At 48.8% G+C, this 19517-nt stretch overlaps 1 protein-coding gene across 12 annotated transcripts in view; it reads left to right on the top strand.

Annotated features, from left to right (window-relative positions):
- The window catches only part of Cacna1b (calcium voltage-gated channel subunit alpha1 B), a 165444-nt gene that overhangs the window by 98555 nt on the left and 47372 nt on the right, over window positions 1–19517 (top strand). For 11 of the 12 annotated variants that reach the window (XR_015682123.1, XM_087649864.1, XM_087649855.1 and 8 more), the window contains 9 exon segments: window positions 8217–8343; window positions 9496–9625; window positions 9934–9993; window positions 12004–12110; window positions 14726–14822; window positions 16073–16233; window positions 17641–17778; window positions 18210–18411; window positions 18665–18829. Coding sequence is in view for 11 of the 12 variants with exons in the window: in XM_087649864.1 (XP_087505990.1) it covers window positions 8217–8343; window positions 9496–9625; window positions 9934–9993; window positions 12004–12110; window positions 14726–14822; window positions 16073–16233; window positions 17641–17778; window positions 18210–18411; window positions 18665–18829 (1187 nt within the window). In the remaining variant the exon portion in view is untranslated. 12 annotated transcript variants of the gene reach the window in all.

The following is a 19517-nucleotide window of genomic DNA, read 5'->3' as shown; positions in this document are numbered from 1 at the left end:
CTAAAAGTTGTAAGCTTTACTCAGAGCAATATGAGGCTTATGAACTCTGAGGATGACTGTGTTGCAATATCCAAGGGTTGGAGAGCTCTGGATGGCTCTGCGTGGTATTGTCCACCTTCCTTTTGGTGATTTCACCATTCCTTCTTAGCTTTCATTACTTCTGTATTTCAGATCAGTTTTGGGTTTCTTCCCTCCCCCTTTCTGCTTGAAGAATACATTTTCTTTTTTATTAAACGAAGTTTGACAGTGGTAAATTCTCTCCATAACCTGTATTCTGACGTTATTGTGAAAAGTGGTTTTCCTTTGTATGGAGTTCTAGCTGTTGGTTATTTTCTCTCCCACTGGGACTATTATTCCGTTGTCCTCTGCCTCCTGTTCTGTTCTGAAGCCAGTTGTTAATTCAAACCATTTTTCCTTTGTACAGCTCTATGGTTGCTAAAATAAACCCCTATTTTTGTTTTGGAAAATTGAAATGTATGAGAAGTAGAGACAGACATAACGAGCCCAGCGCTCTGCCCCTCACCCTCTGCATAGGAGCCCTGCTCTGCCCCTCACCCTCTGCATAGGAGCCCTGCTCTGCCCCTCACCCTCTGCATAGGAGCCCTGCTCTGCCCCTCACCCTCTGCATAGGAGCCCTGCTCTGCCCCTACCCTCTGCATAGGAGCCCTGCTCTGCCCCTCACCCTCTGCATAGGAGCCCTGCTCTGCCCCTCACCCTCTGCATAGGAGCCCTGCTCTGCCCCTCACCCTCTGCATAGGATCCCTGCTCTGCCCCTCACCCTCTGCATAGGAGCCCTGCTCTGCCCCTCACCCTCTGCATAGGAGCCCTGCTCTGCCCCTCACCCTCTGCATAGGAGCCCTGCTCTGCCCCTCACCCTCTGCATAGGAGCCCTGCTCTGCCCCTCACCCTCTGTATAGGAGGCCCCCTCCCCAGCTCTGCCCCTCACCCTCTGTATAGGAGGCCCCCTCTCCCGCTCTGCTCCTCACCCTCTGTATAGGAGGCCCTTCCCCTGCATAAGAGCCCTGCTCTGCCCCTCACCCCTCTGCATAGGAGCCCAGCTCTGCCCCTCACCCCTCCGCCTGTTCTCATGTGCCAGTCTCAGCTACTTGCTCCTCCTTCTTGTTCTCTTTGTGCCGTGTTCAGAATAATCACGGACTGGGCATCTCAATTAGGGGTTTAAAATAATCATGGTAGTTTTATCAAACTGAATGCTGATAGTAATTCCTTTATGTTGTCCAGTACACATTCTGAGTTCAGATCATACAGTTGTCTCAGAAGTAACTTTTTATGGCTGTTTTGTTTGAATCATTATCCAGACATAAGTCACTCATTTGACTCTTTTTTTTAAAATCTGTCTAAACTTCTGTTCTGTTCAGCATCTCTCCTCTTGTTTATCCTGGTTATTCTACTGTGTAGAACTTCTGGTATGCTAGATCTGGTCGATTGCATCGGGGGCATGAAGGGCCTTTCTTTACCTGAACCACACTGTGGGACTGATGGGGGTATGGACCAGGCTTTTGAACCACAACACGTTTGAAATTGTGTTGTTGATGATGACGTTGTGTTTTAGGGGGTTTAGCAGCATCCTTGGCCTCCTCTAGGTAGATGTCATTGTCATTTTTGTGAGAATCAAAAGGTATCTTTAGACATGTCATATCTGTGTGTCTGGAGGCTTGATTAGTAAGATTAGCTCTGTTGATGGAATCTTGGCCCCAGGGCTGCATCACTTCTGAGGTCTCCATGGGTGACGGAAGGATGGGACAGGGCTAAGATGAAGCCCTTCCTTGTAAATTTCCCCTAGAGCTCTAGTGACGAGGATGATTGTTACCAGATGTGTGATTTCCATTATTTCTTCTGTATTTATTGTTGTGACTTTGACTGTGAGGAAGATCATCCATCACTCATGAAGTACTTGGTTACCCTGAAATACATTTGTGTCTGTATTAAGAAAGGACATATTTATTTTTGACCATTTATTTATGAATTTTCAAAGCAACAAATCTTAGTATCTTAGCAACTAATGCAAATATATTATTATTTTGAAAATTTGGATTTTAATGTATTTGATATATTTTTGATTTTTTGAAATTACTGTTTGTTTGTTTTTTTTAAGATTTATTTGTTTTATTTATGAGTACACTGTAGCTGTTTTCAGACACACCAGAAGAGGGCATCGGATTCCATTAGAGATGGTTGTGAGCCACCATGTGGGTGCTGGGATTTGAACTCAGGACCTCTGGAAGAGCAGTCAGTGCTCTTAACCGCTGAGCCATCTCTCCAGCCCTTTGTTTTGTTTTTTGATGCTTCAAAAGTTTTCCAATTTTGGCTCAGGAAGTCTCTTTAAGTTGGCTTTTTGTCCTCACATCCTGTGGACATTTTTATAGATTCCTTGTTCTCTTGTCTAGTATACTCCAAGGATGTCTTTCCCAGAAGACTGTGTATCGAACACACCATTTTGTCCAGATTTTCCTTCCCTGCCTGCAGGAGAGTCCGGCCTTCTGTGACAGTCCTTTAAGCTTCTTAAATTGAAGGAACTGAGAGTGTGGAAGCTCCCCTCCCTAGGGTAAGCCTGTGCCACAGAAGGAAGGTCTGGTAGTCCAGTGGCTACAGGTCAAGATGTCCTTTAGGTTACTTGAGATCCCAGAATGCTTCTGCTGGACTCTTCTAAAATGATAACCCTGCTTGGCCTGGGACATGTCTATCAGTTCTCACTTCCTTTTGGTTGCTTCTGCACATCTTACTGCTCCTCTGGAGCCTGACAGGTAAATCATGATACCCATCGAGTCATTTGGGCTCAGTCTCTTTCTCTAGCTCCTTCTGTGGCACTTAGTTAGGATAGAACCCAGGGCCTCACATGAGTTGGGCCAACTCCGCCTCTGAGTGTATCCCGAAGCTGCTGCTGGGCTTTTCATAGCTTTCAGGCTTAAGTGTTGAGGTTCAGGGTTTAGTGTTGCTGGTTTTGTTTTGTGTTTGTGAAAAACATATTACAGATATGCCACAGTTATAATCCAAATGTATTTTAAGGTTTACGTCTAACATCTTTAGCTTTCTATTTTTCTCTGTTATCCTGAAAAAAAAGTCATTTTATCTTGCTTATTATTGTTTTTCAAAAAAATTTAAAAAAAATTGCATGTGTATATGCACACCCTGAGTGCTGGTGTCCCCTGAGGCCAGAGGAAGGTGCTGTGTACTTCTGGACTAGAGTTACAGGCAAATGTGAGCCATCTGAGGTGGCTGATGGGTGTGTCCTGTTCAATCACTTTCCTTGCTGTCCCTAGTCAGTGTTTTTCGCCTTGGGTCTTCTTTCTTAACTGCTGTGCTCTCCAGGCTGAAGAACAGTGGTCTTCAACCAGGGCATGCTGAGAGTGGAAAGATAGTATTCTCCAGGGAAAAGTGTACCAGTTGATTATCCAATACCGATGGTCATCCCTGAAAACACACTTATAAGTATCATTACGAAGATGAACAGGTTAGACTATGCATGTATACACATACACATATATGCTGTAATAAGAATTAATGAAAAAGAAGCCATACATTTGAAAGAGATCAATGTTATATGGGAGGGCTCAGAGGGAAAAAGAGAAGGGTAAAATGATGTAATTATATTATAATCTCCAAAATAAAAGAAAAAACTCTTGCCAATCGTTTGTTCCTTTATAAAAAAAATGCAGGAGTTTTCAATCTGTTGACCATGCTGAGCACTATTGCCAGTAAATGCTCTTCTTCCTCTGCATAGAAGTGTTTCTTTGGGTACAACTACACCATCTGTGAGCACGTATTCACGTGTACACACTGCATGCACACTTTTGGGAGATACACTCACACCAGGCTGGTCTCTGTTCTGCCTGCAGTGCAGCTGTGGTACAAGCAGGGTGTAAAGAACTTGCCTGGCATGTTTACGTCTACTTAGGCCTTCTGACTGTTGCGACATACATATGCTACCATGCCTGGCCAGCATCTCACTTTTGATCGATGGAATGTTTAAAATCTATTTCTCGGTTATCAGATGTGACATTTTTATTTTAATCTTTTTTTAATTGTTGCTATGATTTCTAATTTGCTTTTGTTGCGATTAGGATATTGGCCTGCGTGATGATCTCCCTTGAGACCAGTTGAAAACTCATTCTCCTAAAGCTTGGCTTATGGTTGTTGCATATCTTAAACTATTCTGTGTACATTAGCCTCCAGTGATGGGTGTGTCCTGCTCAATCACCTTCCTTGCTGTTCCTAGACAGTGTTTTACGCCGTTTTCAGAATCCCTAAAAATAGAAATCGATGTTGCTTGTCTATAAAGACAGTGTTTATTTAGATTTTCCAGTTCGTTGGCATATTACATTTTTGCTGTAATATGATCTGTGCGTTCCTGAAATGCTGCAGGTGTGTAGAAGAGGGGTCCATAACCACCCACAAGCAGAACATGAGTGAAGCAGGATGGTCTCTATGAAGGACAGCAGATTACTTCTCTCTAGTGTTAGCACCGGGGTAGTAATCAGTTAGTCCACAGTCTGAACCTAAGGCTGTATCTCCTGTGTGCTTCAGAACTGGGAGGGGCCCTGCTGCCAAGGAGCCTGGTCTGTTCTGCTCGCAGAGACATCTGGACATCAGTCTGCACGCTGCCGATGTCTGCTTGTGCCTTTCCTCTTTCCTTCTGGTTCTTCCCTCCGGACTCAGACACCGTTGATTTCAACCTCTAGTCCTTTTATCCTTGTCTCTGCGCAGCAGGTGGTTTCTGCTTGGTTTGTTGCTCCATGTGTCAAATGGGAAGTGGTCTCAGAGAGTATATGGGTGAATATTTGTACTTCTTCCTCCCAGGGAAATTTCTCTTGGGTTTCTTCCGATACGGATCTCAGTTCCTTCAACTGTCATAGGGACTGGTCTGCGTTGGGTGGGCTGGGCTTGGGGAACTAAACTTGTCCCAGAATTTTAGTGCTTAAAAGTTTTGAAAAGATTCCCTTTTACTTCACACATTTTATATTTGTTAAGTAAAAAATCCTAGCTCTGAGGTCCTCAGGGGCGCCAGTCGGTTTTCTGTCACGTCTGCCCTATGGTGGCCTTGTTCCACTGTGGCTGGCGTCTTCTCTTCTACTTAGAATGTGGTTACTAACTCAACGTCTGTCCCTTGCCTGGCAGCGTGACATTGTTACCTGTGTAACAGACCAGCTGGCTCTCACCATTGTGAGGGCAGCATCCAATGCCTTGTCAGATTGATGGGAAATGACTTACATTATCCTAAAGTCCTCTTGTCGATAGAGATTCTCTCAAAGTTTGTCAGGAGGACGACATTGTCATCGCCCCAGCAGCCCAGGGCTGCTCACATGGAACCACTTCTGGATGTGGTTTGATGACAGAGAGAGGCCATTTCTGCTCTGTCTTCCTGAGGGCCAGGCTGGGGATCCCATGTCTGCAGCAGTGGTCACTTTCCTTCTCAGCTATTCCTTGGGCCAGTCCAGATTGCAACCCAGAGGAAATAAAACACAAGTCAGTGGGGCTGGCAGCGCTCCTGAGCCCCAACTGTCACTCTTCCTGTCCCACCCTGTTTGTAGCTGCCACTCTGCTTGAATGTCCTCGTTTCAGTGTGTTGATTGTCAGTAAGATGTCTCGTGCTGGGTGGTGATAGTACACACATTTAATCCCAGCACTCGGTGGGCAGAGGCTGCTCTCTTGAGTTCAAGGCCAGCCGGGTCTACAGAGCAAATTCCAGGACACCCATGGCTACCTAGAGAAACCCTGTTTCCAAAACAAGCAAACAAGCAAACAAGCAAACAAACAAACAAACAAACAAACAAATCTTGATTCAAGTAACTTGCTTTCAACAGTGCGTTCTCGTAGCCTGTGGCACCTTCATCCCGACCCTTCTCTCTCTCCCTGTAGACCCTCCATGGACCCTCCTGGCTCTCTTTCCAGTTCATGGCCTCTCCCCTCCTCACTCATGGCATTACATGCACATATATGTACACATATGCTTTCTCCATGAGTTTGTTATCACAACTTTCTCAGAAGTAATGTCATCCAGGCTCTGGTGGTGTTTTTTATTTCATTTCTTTTTGAATAATTTAGTTCTTCAACTCAGATTGGTTCTTTTACTACTTTACTTATTTTTGGCTTGGCCGTATTTATTGGGGAGGAGTTAAAAAAGGCACAGTTTTAAAATAATACTTTTTCTATAAAAATATTGTTACTCACCATGGAGACATTTCCTGTTAAGAGTGAAAATATAGTTGTTGAAGGAAAACTACTGGCAACCAACCTTCTTGTGCCATGTCCCATTGAGTGCCTCTGGCGTGACTGGGCACCTCAGGGATAGAAAGCATGGTGCTCGAGATTATCCCCTGTTAACTTACTATTTCATGTATCTCTTGTGTCCCTGAACTCTTACCTGTTTTCAGGATTCATTCTGGGAGGATTGAGTATTTTTGTGCATTTCCTGTGGTTGCATGTTTTATAATTTTTCACTATTAAAGATCTTAAAAGACTCTCTCTATCCCCAGAGATATGACTTACGAATTAATAGAATGTTGGGGGGTTGGTAAGTATTACCAATTATTTTCTCCAGAAGACTTCAACAGGAAAATTTAATGGTGTTCACTTAAGAAAAAGTTTGCTTTGAAGTCCTTGCTAGCGGGCAGTTGGTTCTGGAGCCAACCTCTGCTCTCTCACTATAGCCGCTCCTTGCGTATGAGTGACCAGGCATCAGGGTGAAGCTGAAGTCTTTGGACTCCACATGGCTTTGCCATGAGCACCTCCATTTTCGTTGCTCCTTGGTGTCTCCTCTGGTTTTATATATTCTGTAAGACGGGTAAAAAGATTTGGTAGCGAAAGGTGACTCAAGTCACCGCACTGTCTCCTCTGCTGTCCCGTGGTCTTAGTAACCCTGTCCTCCATCAGAATTGAAATCATGCACTACCACAGTTAAAAATAAAGAACCGAGAGAAATGGGTACCTTACCCTAAAGGAAGTCACCCCTGGCTGTTACCCCCGGGGAGCTGAGTTTGTGGGCACAAAGATGGAGACTGCTGAGAGAGCAGAAGGGGGGACAGTGAAGAGGCAGCAATGAGTAGGAGTCAGGGAGGAGCCAAAGAGCTGGGTATTCAAGTGGGGTGGCTGGCAAGGCCTCTATTCTCCAGAGCTCTGACAGAGAAACCACAAGCCACACGAAGCTAGACTTGGATGACAGGGTTCAGGGGATACCTTCAGGTTTATGGGTCCTAAAGCCCCTTGCTTTATCCTGTCTTGCTGCCCAGAGATCTGCCAGGCAGAGGGAATGGCTCACTAGGTTCTGGGAGACATTGGTTTCCATGTCAAGGGAGTGGCACCACCATGTCTCTCACATCACAGTGTAGGAGGTGAGCAGGGTCCCCTAGGGTTTGTGTCAGACTGTTCTCCGTGTCCAGGTCAGGGTCCCCTAGGGTCTGTGTCAGACTGTTCTCCATGTCCAGGTCAGGGTCCCCTAGGGTCTGTGTCAGACTGTTCTCCGTGTCCAGGTCAGGGTCCCCTAGGGTCTGTGTCAGACTGTTCTCCGTGTCCAGGTCTGGATCCTCTAGGGTTTGTGTCAGACTGTTCTCCATGTCCAGGTCTGGATCCTCTAGGGTTTGTGTCAGACTGTTCTCCGTGTCCAGGTCTGGATCCTCTAGGGTTTGTGTCAGACTGTTCTCTGTGTCCAGGTCTGGATCCTCTAGGGTTTGTGTCAGACTGTTCTCCGTGTCCAGGTCAGGGTCCCCTAGGGTTTGTGTCAGACTGTTCTCCATGTCCAGGTCTGGATCCGCTAGGGTTTGTGTCAGACTGTTCTCCGTGTCCAGGTCAGGGTCCCCTAGGGTTTGTGTCAGACTGTTCTCCGTGTCCAGGTCAGGGTCCCCTAGGGTCTGTGTCAGACTGTTCTCCGTGTCCAGGTCTGGATCCGCTAGGGTCTGTGTCAGACTGTTCTCCGTGTCCAGGTCTGGATCTGCTAGGGTTTGTGTCAGACTGTTCTCCGTGTCCAGGTCTGGATCCGCTAGGGTCTGTGTCAGACTGTTCTCCGTGTCCAGGTCTGACAGTGGTGCTGCCCCTGCTGCCTTGGTCATGTGCTCAGCAAGGCTGTGTTCTTAGACAATTACCCTTCCTTGGCTGGGCATCTGGTAGTCTGCCTCACTTGTCCAAGGCGTGGAGCTGGAAGAGACCCATGTAATATGGCTTTCTGTGTGTACATCTCCTAATTTTGAGGCCCTGTGTCCTTGTAGGTGCTAACACGGACCTGGAAGGCCAAGCGGAGGGCAAGAAGGAGGCAGAGGCTGACGATGTGCTGAGAAGAGGCCCCAGGCCCATCGTTCCCTACAGTTCCATGTTCTGCCTCAGCCCCACCAACCTGTGAGTGTCCTTGTCATGAGTGTCTGAGCATAGCCAGCCTAAATGGTTATACCTTGTAGAGACTTGTTCTATACATTTACTGAGCATGCTTGTCTTAGCAGTCCCATGAGACACATTTGTTACCTTATTTTATAGGCAAAGACACAGAAACACAAAGCTTCGTGCCTTGTGTAGATATGGAGCCAGTAGCCTTGGTGGTGGGCCTGGATCAGATGCCAGGAAGTTACTTTCAGAGCCTGTGTAGCAACTGTCTCACTGTATTGTTTATGGCTGCACACAGGACCGTTTTTACGTCTGTTATAGCCATAGCTTCCTCCATTCACCTTCCCGCGTTGGTACCTTTTCCATCCAAACAGCATTCACATGCAGACAGCACTGTGTGAGACTGGTCTTCATGGAAAGCATGTGGCACAGTGGCAAAGGCAAACAGGCAAGACTATACAGTGATAAGTAAGATGCCAGACAGATGGGAACTAGAGAGAAATGAGTGGAGGCGGAGTGTGGGCTTCTGGCTCCGTTAGAACTAGTGAAAAGGTCAGGTCAGGGCCTCAGGGAGGAGAGGGCTCAAATGCTTGAGGCAGGGGAGGAGAAGAATCTGGGTCGAAGAGAGGTCCAAGCCCTACAGGAGCCCACTGGCTAGGGCCACTCACTGATGCAGAGTGATACCGAAAACCAAAGGTCCTGTCAGCAGATGCGGAGGCAGTACATGATGGTGTGTGGTGGCATGGAGCCCTGAACTCTCATCACAGCCTCAGACACACTAGAGCAAGAGTGGCCTGCTCTCTGCCAGGCTACTTCCTTTAGGAACACCCCTCCAATCCATTCCCTCTGCTTTCCACGATCTATGACAGGCTGAATGGTTGCCGTCACCTGCTCTGGGGTACAGCACGCACCTGAGTGGAGGCAGCCATATTCCCACAGAATGTTATTCACCAGCATAAGATCTAGCCTTGAGTTGTTTGCTTCTCTTTGACCTGGATGCCCTTTCTGGAAACTCTGTCCCTGTCCCCAGCTGCTGACCATCTCTTTACCACAGAACTAAGGGGCTGAGCTCCACGATGCTGGCAGAGGGATATCTAGTGAGCCCTTCTGTGGGAGAGGTTGACATATTCAGGTATCGGCCGGCTGGTGACAGGAGCTTTGTTCTCACAGACTCCGTCGCTTCTGCCATTACATTGTGACCATGCGGTACTTTGAGATGGTGATTCTTGTGGTCATCGCCTTGAGCAGCATTGCCCTGGCTGCTGAGGATCCCGTGCGGACCGACTCATTCCGGAACAATGTGAGTGTCATGGCTACTGGGCCCTGCTAGGCACAGAGGTACCAGTGGATGTGTTCCCAGGGTTCGCACTGAGGGGGCGGTGCTGGGGGCTCTCTTTCCCATTAGACATCTTTCCTCTCTCTGGGTCATGAGAACCAAGGGTCAGGAAAAGCCTACCTCCCTATCCTTTGTCTTGTAAATGTGCTGGGGTTAGCAGGGCAACCAGCAAAGGCTCACCTAAGACTCTCTCACAGAGGTTTGTCAAAGCCCTGGGGGAGACTAGGAGCCAGGGGTTTGCCTGCCTGAAGTGACACCACTTTTGGTTCCAGGCTCTGAAGTACATGGACTACATCTTTACAGGAGTCTTCACCTTTGAGATGGTCATAAAGGTGAGATGTGGCTTCCACGGACACGTGTAATGGTGTATCAGGCATATGCTTAGTCAGCAGATGTGCACATGTGCATGGGCTGTGAGTGCATGAAATAAAAACTTTAGCAGCCACAAAAGGTTCCCAGTGTCATGCTGTCCCATGAGATGCTGCTGGGGTACTTGGTCCTCCTCTACTATTTCTAAGCCTAGAGATTTAGGGCTTTATTTGGTGTGTGTGTGTGAGGTGTGTGTGTGGTGTGGTGTGTGAGGTGTGTGTGGTGTGTGAGGTGTGTGTGTGGTGTGGTGTGTGAGGTGTGTGTGTGTGTGAGGTGTGTGTGTGTGTGAGGTGTGTGTGTGGTGTGTTTGTGTGTGTGTGTGTGATGTGTGTGTGTGGTGTGGTGTGTGAGGTGTGTGTGTGTGTGTGAGGTGTGTGTGTGTGTGGTGTGGTGTGTGAGGTGTATGTGTGTGTGTGAGGTGTGTGTGTGGTGTGGTGTGTGAGGTGTGTGTGTGTGGTGTGGTGTGTGAGGTGTGTGTGTGTGGTGTGTGTGTGTGAGGTGTGTGTGTGAGTGAGGTGTGTGTGTGTGAGGTGTGTGTGTGTGGTGTATGGTGTGTGTGTGTGTGATGTGTGTGGTGTGGTGTGTGAGGTGTGTGTGTGTGAGGTGTGTGTGTGAGGTGTGTGAGGTGTGTGTGTGTGGTGTATGGTGTGTGTGTGATGTGTGTGTGTTTGATGTGTGTGTATTTGTGTGTGGGTGTGTGGGTGTGTATTTGTGTGTGTATATGATGTGTGTGTGTGTTGTGTGTGAGGTGTGGTATGTGAGGTGTGTGTGATGTATGGTGTGTGTGTGTGATGTGTATGTTTGATGTGTGTGTATTTGTGTGTGGGTGTGTGTGTATTTGTGTGTGTATATGATGTGTGTGTGTTGTGTGTGAGGTGTGTGTGGTGTATGGTGTGTGTGTTTTTGTGTGTGTTTGATGTGTGTGTATTTGTGTGTGTGTGGTGTGTGTGAGGTGTGTGTGGTGTATGGTGTGTGTGTTTTTGTGTGTGTATGGTGTGTGTGTGAGGTGTGTGCATACTCAGCTTCCCCTCCAAGCTGCCTCATAGCCACAAAGAAAGAGTCACATGACAAGGCACAGAATAGGAGCAGAGCAGACGTTAGAATGAGATGCAGGAGCACTGTGAGGGGCAGAAGTCTCTACAGGAGCACTGTGAGGGGCAGAAGTCTCTACAGGAGCACTGTGAGGGGCAGAAGAGTCTCTACAGGAGCACTGTGAGGGGCAGAAGAGTCTCTACAGGAGCACTGTGAGGGGCAGAAGTCTCTACAGGTCTAGAGATTTGCTCACAGGCAAGAGTCTGCCATGTTATCGCAACTTCTGCTTTCTTTCCAAGGTGATTTTGTCCTTGTTTGTTACACAGAGATGTGCATTCAGGCCCTGAACTGCGCGCACACACACACACACACACACACACACACACACACACACACACACACACACAATCAGCGGAAGGCACATGTGCATGTCTGTGTTCATAGTTCAGAGACTGCAGAACACTTCTGAAGCATAACTCTGTTACTTCTGCTTTGCACACACTTGCAGTCTGTGAGGAAGGGACCAGCTTACTTTGAAGATGAGGCTGTTGAAGTATTTGCCAAAGATTGCTGTAGTGGAAAAGGCAGAGTTAGGACATGATGGTCTCATCAGTTTGTTCTTACTCCTAGGTGAGTTCTCTAAGGGAGCATGTCAGTTGCTAGAGAGGGAGTGGCAGGGGAGACACGCCTCTTACCACAGTGGTACCTCAGGAAAGGTACTGTACTCTGTAGGGACATTGAGGCCAAGGCCCTGTTGAAACCATTTAAGAGTGTGACCTGTGTTGTGTTCCCTGTGTAGAGTGTCTGAGATGCACTGAGGTCACAGTGAGCCCTGTACTGCATAGAGACTCAGAGCCATGTCCCAGTGTGGCTGAGGCCTACCTCTGCCTCTATTTTCCTTATGTCCTGCATACTCTAATGTCTACTTATTTCCTTGATAGATGATAGACTTGGGCCTGCTGCTGCACCCTGGGGCCTACTTCCGGGACCTGTGGAACATTCTGGACTTCATTGTTGTCAGTGGAGCCCTGGTGGCATTTGCATTCTCGTAAGTAAACCTTACATCTGCTCTAGATCCAGAGGGCCCAGCTAGAGCTACTGGGTGTAGGAAGAATGGCTCCTGTTTGGTCTGTAGCTCTGTAACTGTGTGAGCAGGGCTGGCCTGCCTTCTTTTTTTTTTTTTTTTGGTTCTTTTTTTTCGGAGCCGGGGACTGAACCCAGGGCCTTGCGCTTCCTAGGCAAGCACTCTACTACTGAGCTAAATCCCCAACCCCTGGCCTGCCTTCTTGAGGCTGGAATGTGGTTCTGAAGACTGGTATTATCTGTTCCTGACACTACCTGTGGTCTGGGAACTACCTAGGATTTGGGGCACCTGTCTTGCTCCTTTCGAGCCTGCTTACGAGCTCTGAGGTGACCGCCTGAGTAAGGGATTGGTGTGTTTTCACCCCAACTAGTAGACATCTTTGTTGGGAGTATGAGACTCTTCTCTCTGATTCCTGCCTTGGTGACCATTCCTAGCTTGGTGATATTGGGAGTAGACCCTCCATGGAAGTCTAGGTGGGGCAGGCATAAGTGATATAGGGAAATTGTGGGGTGAGATTTAAAGACAAAGAATGACCCCAAAGGGAGAGTCTGTACTTCTCTGGCTCTTGAGTAGGCCAGTACAGGCTTCTGTTCGCTTCCCACACTGACTCTGCTCTTTTTGTCTTCTCCATGCTGGACTCGGGTAGGAGCTTCATGGGGTAATGTCTCCCTTCCCTTGACATTGCCTTACATCATGGCACGCCTCTGGCCTTTGGCCCATCCATCATGGCCTCACACCTGCTCATCCACCTCCACCCTCTTTAGGCTGCATGCTCCCCCCAGGAGCCATCCTCAGGCCATCATTCCTGCCATGCCTGTGGGGACTGGCTGGGGGCTGGGCTGGGCTGGGCACGGTCAGCCTTGGTAGGGAGGGTACCCTTGGTGAGCAGGGTATCTGGCCTAGACGGCAGTGAGGAACCTGAGCAAAGCTGCCAGCAGTGCCACAGTCCATGATGCTGGCCATCCTGAAGCCTTTCCCCATGTGGCTACTCCCTTGAAATACAGCTTTCTTTTCTCCTCCATCCATTCAGTCCCTTCCCAGAGCCCACCAGTGTCTTCTCTGGGTGACTTAATGGCCCTCTGTCTATGATAAAGGAAATAAATTGCTGGAGTATCAGCAAGGACCCTGGGGAACTCCAAGCAGAAATACCAGAGAGGTTCCGAGATGGCAGTAGGAAGAGGATGGGTCTCAGGCTGTGGCCTCTTGAGTGAGCAAAGAGGGGGAGTCTTAGGCTCAGAGAGTGGCCTCCAGTAGACAGTCCTGGGAAGTTTCTCCTTTTTGCCACCCATCCTGGCTGGTCTCTGTCCTGGTGGGAGATGGGTAACGGTGGGTACTGGAGGTGTTAGGTGAAAGCCAGGCAGGTTGTGTTGATTTTGTAGCCCAGGATAGCCTTCTCCCTCAGCCTCCGTATCGTGGAGACTCTCGGCTGTATTACCATGTCCAGCTTTAAGGACGGTTGGCTCCAATGCTGAGATGTGGGTTGAGGAAAGGGAAGTGTGGGGCTGTCTTTCTTTTCCTGTGAAGGAGGCCTGGGATATACAGCAGCTTTCTAGCTTTCTATTTATCCTAGAGTTTTGTTGGAGCCTAAGAGAAGCGATTTGGGGCAGACTTAGCTGTTTCTTGCTCAGGAATCTGGGTGGGAAGTCATGTCTGAACTGGCTAGGATAGAGCTCTGTATGCAGGAAGCCTCCCAAGCCTTGTAGTCCTGGCCCTTGACTGCTGATTCTTGCTACCCACAACCTCCAACAGCAGAGACAGCATTTGTGTCTGCTCTGGTTTGCAGGGGGTTCTTGGTTTGGTTTTCTAATCCTGGACTTTAGAGTTTGTGGCTGGTACCTGGAATTCTGCCTGTCTGTCTCCCCCATCTGAGTTCTCCCGCCTGCTCCTTTCTTGGTCATCTTGGTATCTGGCTGCTTCTCTGGGTCTGTCTTTCTCCTTCTGATCCCCTATCTGTCCCCCCCCCACTTGCTCCCCTCCTCCTTACCCCTCCTCTCTCGATCCCTGCCCCTCCCTTCCCCTTTCCCTTTGACCCCGCTCTTCTTTCTCTCCTCTCTTTCCTCCCTATCTTACTCTACTACACTCTATGGCATTGTCTCGTATTTGAATGTCTCTTTCTTACTGTTTGCCTCCCCAGTTCCCTTTTGGTCACTTGAGGGGTATTCTGCAGCTGATGACAGTCAGGTGGCCTTGGGGCAGAAGCCAATTACCGCCCCCACCCCATAGAGATAAGCAGGCCAGTGGCTCCTCTAGTGCTTGATAAAGTTCTAGCATAATGGGCAGGTTCAGACCTCCACTCTGCTGGTTCAGCGGGTCTGTCAGGAGCCCTGGGCAGGTGGCTGCAGCCATCAGAGCCAAGAGCATGGTCCTCTCCACTTGAGGTATCAGCTTCCCTATGGAGTAGCTGTGCTGCTCTGGTTTGGCAGCAGCCCTAGCCTTGTCCTCAGGCAGCCATGGGAAGACTCCCTGCAACTGAGTCCTCTGACAAAATGCACGGGGCCTTATTAGACCAGGAGGACTGGCGAGGAGCTGGACTCGTACCAGCACTCTGCCCACCAGCATCAGTCATTTCTCCCTTCTAGAGGATCCAAAGGGAAAGACATCAATACCATCAAGTCTCTGAGAGTCCTGCGAGTCCTGCGGCCCCTCAAGACCATCAAGCGGCTGCCTAAACTCAAGGTTGGAGTCTGCAGTTGGGGATTAAGGAGCTGTACATGTGGGGACACTGTGTGTGGGTGGGTGCATGTGTCTTCACAGATTGCTCACCTGTAGGAGGGGACAAATCTCACTCAACTCTAAGACCCTTCTCCAAGGAGGTTTGTTCCCTGCAGAGGATCCTCTTCCTTAGCCACTAGCACCAGATGGGATGCTGTGGCAGGACAGGGAAGAAGGGGACACAGGATGCAGGGTAGATGCCAGGAGTCCAGAATTCCGGAAGACAGCTCCTGGGCTCAGTGAAAGAGGGCAGGTACTGCTGGGTTTCTGGATGAAGAAAGTACAATGTAACCCCAATTTAATAATTAGCGTGGGTCAAGAACAAACTGCTTTCTGTGCTCCTTCAGCTCTTTAAAACATATGCAGTAGATTTTCAACAGCTTGGACATTAAAACCTCAGAGACAGTAGCCAAAGTGTAAGGCAAGGGAGAGTGGTTTAGTTTTTGTGCATGAAGTGGTATGTGGGGATGTGATCTGGAAAGGTGTCAGGGAGTCTCTGGGCCAAGGCAGGATTTGTACTTGAGGCAGCAGGAAAATACACACACACACACACACACACACACACACACACACACACACACACACACACACACACACTGTGGAGATTGCTGGGGGTCATCAGGGAAGCCTGAAAGGCATATCAGTTCTGGGTCCAGGGTGAGAGGATCCTGAGTCCCATCTAGATCCCAGAACACATTTGAATTCTCTGTCTGTGTCCTCGGGGACATGGTCCCTTGTCTATAGCTTTAGTCTTCCCCTATATCAACGCTATTGCTGGCCAGGGGCAAAGCAGGGATGGTCCACAAGGTTAGTGCATGCCCTGTGTGCAAGCCTGGGTACTCTGCCTCCTTCCTGTGGCCTGGCTCCAGCCTCCTGCTAGGCCAGTTTTCTTGGGTATCCAGATGGCAGGTGGTGCTCACTGATAAAGGCCAGGATGACATCCCTTCCTGTGAGAAAGACAGCGGTTAAGGTAGCTTGCAGTAGCCTTCTGTGGCCATAGGTTAGAGAGCCTTAAGGGGTTCTTTAGTGCTTCTGGGAGCCCGGGCCTCTGTACTCCTGAGGTTCTGAGCCAGTCACTGTCTGTTTTGATCCCCTCCGTCCCCTTTCCTAGCTCACCCCATCTCTGTTCCTCTCTCAGTGACCACTCAGCCCCACTGCGGCCCCTCCCGTGTGGGTGCGCCCTGGCACGGTGCGCTCTGTTCTCTCCCATGCAGGCTGTGTTTGACTGTGTGGTGAACTCTCTGAAGAATGTCTTGAACATCCTGATCGTCTACATGCTCTTCATGTTTATATTTGCCGTCATCGCCGTCCAACTCTTCAAAGGGAAGTTCTTTTACTGCACTGATGAGTCCAAGGAGCTGGAGCGGGACTGCAGGTAAGCCGAGGCGTGCACCCTGCTTCTATGTGGCGTGCATACTGCATTCCTTCCCATGGCTTAATAGCAGCTTGGTGACGTGCGTGCCCCATTTCACTGGACAGCTGGTATTTGCCTTGTTTCTACCTTTCGGTTATCACAATTAGTGCAGCCGTCAGCACTTTCGTACAGTTGCTGTGTGTTTTAATTTCTCTTGGATGTATACCTAAAGGCAGAACTCCCCCCCTTCTCCTCCCCTCTCTCCCTCCTTGTCCCCCCCCCACCATGTGTGTGTGTGTGTGTGTGTGTGTGTGTGTGAGTGAGAGTGAGGTGGTGGCAGTGTTCACATGGCACAGTGAGTACAATCAAGGGTTTGTCTGCTCTTCCACCATTGAGGCCCCGGGGATTGGGCTGAGGTGGTCAGACTTTGCGGCGCGACCGGCTGAGCTGTCTTGCGGCCCGATTGCTTTGTTACCCCAGGGACGAAGTGAGACTTGAATGTGCTTTTGATTTTTTTTCTGAAAGCTGATGATTTTGAACACTTTTCATGGAATAGTCGGTCTTTCATGTGACTTCTTTGAAAGAAACATTTATTCAGATATTTGATCCATCTTAAAAATTAGGTTGTCTTTTGATATTGATTTTATTCATAGTTTACATGTTCTGAATACACGTTTTCAGGTTGAAAGAAGATTGACAGTAGTTTCTCTGATCGTTCTGGTCTTTTCAGTTTCCGTTCTTCCCTCTGTCTTGAGACAAGATCTGAGAGGGAGCTCATTACCCTTCTCAGCTTCCTGAATGCTGGATCAAAGTGTGCACCACTACACCGAGAGCACTCTTGTTGTACAGTGACCGATTATATTTATTTGGGGCGGTAGTGCATGCAGTCCCATCCGTGCACAGGTCGCAGGGCAGCTTGTGGGAGCTGGTTCTCTCCGTCCCTCACGTGGACCTTAGGAATTCGACTCAGGTCCCATCTCAGCAGTGTCTACCTTTACCCTCGGCCAGCTCACCAGCCTTCTCTTACCGTTTTATGGTGGTTTTTTTTTTGTTTTTTTTGAGACACAAAAAATCCTTTTAATTTTGCCAAAGTCCAACCTCCCCCCACCCCCATTTTGTTGCTCACGATTTTGGTATTTAGCTAAGAGTCCATTCCCAAATCAAGATTAGCCACGTGTTTTCTTCAAAGACGCGTATTAGATTTGCTACCAGTCAAATCAACCAGCTCTGAAGACGCCACATCTCAGTGATAGATCTGGGAGTTGGAGGGCCTGGTGTATGGATTATGTGCTGGGGTTCAGGGGTGAGTTTGCAGCTGTCTTACCACATGGAATGGTTCTGCTGAGCTCAGCAACCATTGACTGTAAATATGTGGGCGTGTGAACTGATCACCACTAACCGCCTTCGTCTGCTCTTTCCTGTCTCCAGGGGTCAGTATTTGGATTATGAGAAGGAAGAGGTAGAAGCCCAGCCAAGGCAGTGGAAGAAATATGACTTCCACTATGACAATGTGCTCTGGGCCTTGCTGACTCTGTTTACGGTGTCCACAGGAGAGGGGTGGCCCATGTGAGTGCCAAACTAATCATGGTAGCTACTTAGGCACGAGTACACTGAGGCAGATTCCCGAACTTCTAACCCCATGATGAGGTCAGGTGGGTATAGATGAGAACCCTGTCCCTCTCAGGCAGAACTGAGTTCCATCCCTGAGGTAGAAGAATGAACCGCCTTCCTGGGGTATGGGACTGAAGCCCTTTCTATGAAGGGCCCTGTCTCTGAGGTGGACTAGCTCTGTTCTCAGGATGCAGACCTGCATCTTCTCGATGAGGTCTGACACTGAGGCGCAGACCTGTGCCCCATCCCTGAGCTACAGAGATATATGGTGCTCTTGAAGTATAGCCCTGAGTTCCATTTCTTATATGTAAATCTGAGCCCTGCCCCCGAGGTGCAGACCCGTGCTCCCTTGGAAGTCTCCTGAAGTCTGCTCTCCCCTTACTTAGGGTGCTGAAACACTCTGTGGACGCCACCTATGAGGAGCAGGGGCCAAGCCCCGGGTTTCGGATGGAGCTTTCCATCTTCTATGTGGTCTACTTTGTGGTCTTCCCTTTTTTCTTTGTCAACATCTTTGTGGCCTTGATCATCATCACCTTCCAGGAGCAGGGGGACAAGGTGATGTCTGAGTGCAGTCTGGAAAAGAATGAGGTAAGTCGGGGCTGTGTGCGACCGGGACATGGGCACTCCGGACAAGATTACCAGTCTCCTTGGCATGGCTGTGGCTGGCATAGGCAGGGCCTCCTTTTTCTGCAAATAGAAACTGCAGATCAGTTAGGCCTACTTGGTGGGAGCTTAGCTACCTCTACCTCCTTCTCCTCTGGGCTCCCTGAAAGGGCATGTGAGAAAGTTCCACTTGTAGTGGGCAAGGCTTTGCATTCATGGCTCCCTTCTCTCCTTACAGAGGGCTTGCATTGACTTTGCCATCAGCGCCAAACCCCTGACACGGTACATGCCTCAGAACAAGCAGTCGTTCCAGTATAAGACATGGACATTTGTGGTCTCTCCACCCTTTGAGTACTTCATTATGGCCATGATAGCCCTCAACACAGTGGTGCTGATGATGAAGGTATATGAAGCCCGCCATGGACTTGCTAGGGGTTGTTGTATGTGAGAATTCTTCTGAGGAGCTAGGGTAGACACGCTCACACACTGTCACTCTCTCTCTCTCTCTCTCTCTCTCTCTCTCTCTCTCTCTCTCTCTCCTCCCCCCTCTTTCTCCTATTCACTCCAGATAAGGAACCCATAACAGACCAAGTAACAATTCTACCAAAGTCCAACTAAGTGAACCAATAAATTTTTGTTGGGATTACATATAGGATTATGAATGAGGGGTTGCTTTCAGAAACAGGGACAGAGCAAATGTGGCTGTGTCACCAAAGAAACTCACCTCAGCATAGGCAATGACTCCCTCAAGCTGTAACCGAAGAGCTCTGCACAAGATGCAGGCAGGTCAACATGTCTGAGAATCTCTGCTCTAACCAGACTGGTCAGAGCCCCTCCCCGAGCACTTGTTTACAGTTTCTGTAATCTTGGGGAGGAACCCTTATGGGCCTTGCAAATTTCAGCTTTCCCAGACATAGGAAATCTATCTAGAGGGAATGTTTGAATTAGGAGGAGACTGCTGAAAAACTTGGGTATGGGCCTTCTTTTGAGGCCCAGAGGTGTGTCTTCTTGCCGGCACATGGTACCTATGCGATCCATTCTCTTGGATTTGTAGCTGAGGCAGCGAAAACGTTAGAGACCTGGAAAGAGCA

This window comes from Rattus norvegicus, chromosome 3, assembly GCF_021556685.1.
Source record: "Rattus norvegicus strain SHRSP/BbbUtx chromosome 3, alternate assembly SHRSP_T2T, whole genome shotgun sequence".
Taxonomy (NCBI): Eukaryota; Metazoa; Chordata; class Mammalia; order Rodentia; family Muridae; genus Rattus; species Rattus norvegicus.
Note: the sequence above shows the minus strand (reverse complement) of the source record. Positions and strands in the feature narration are given on the sequence as shown.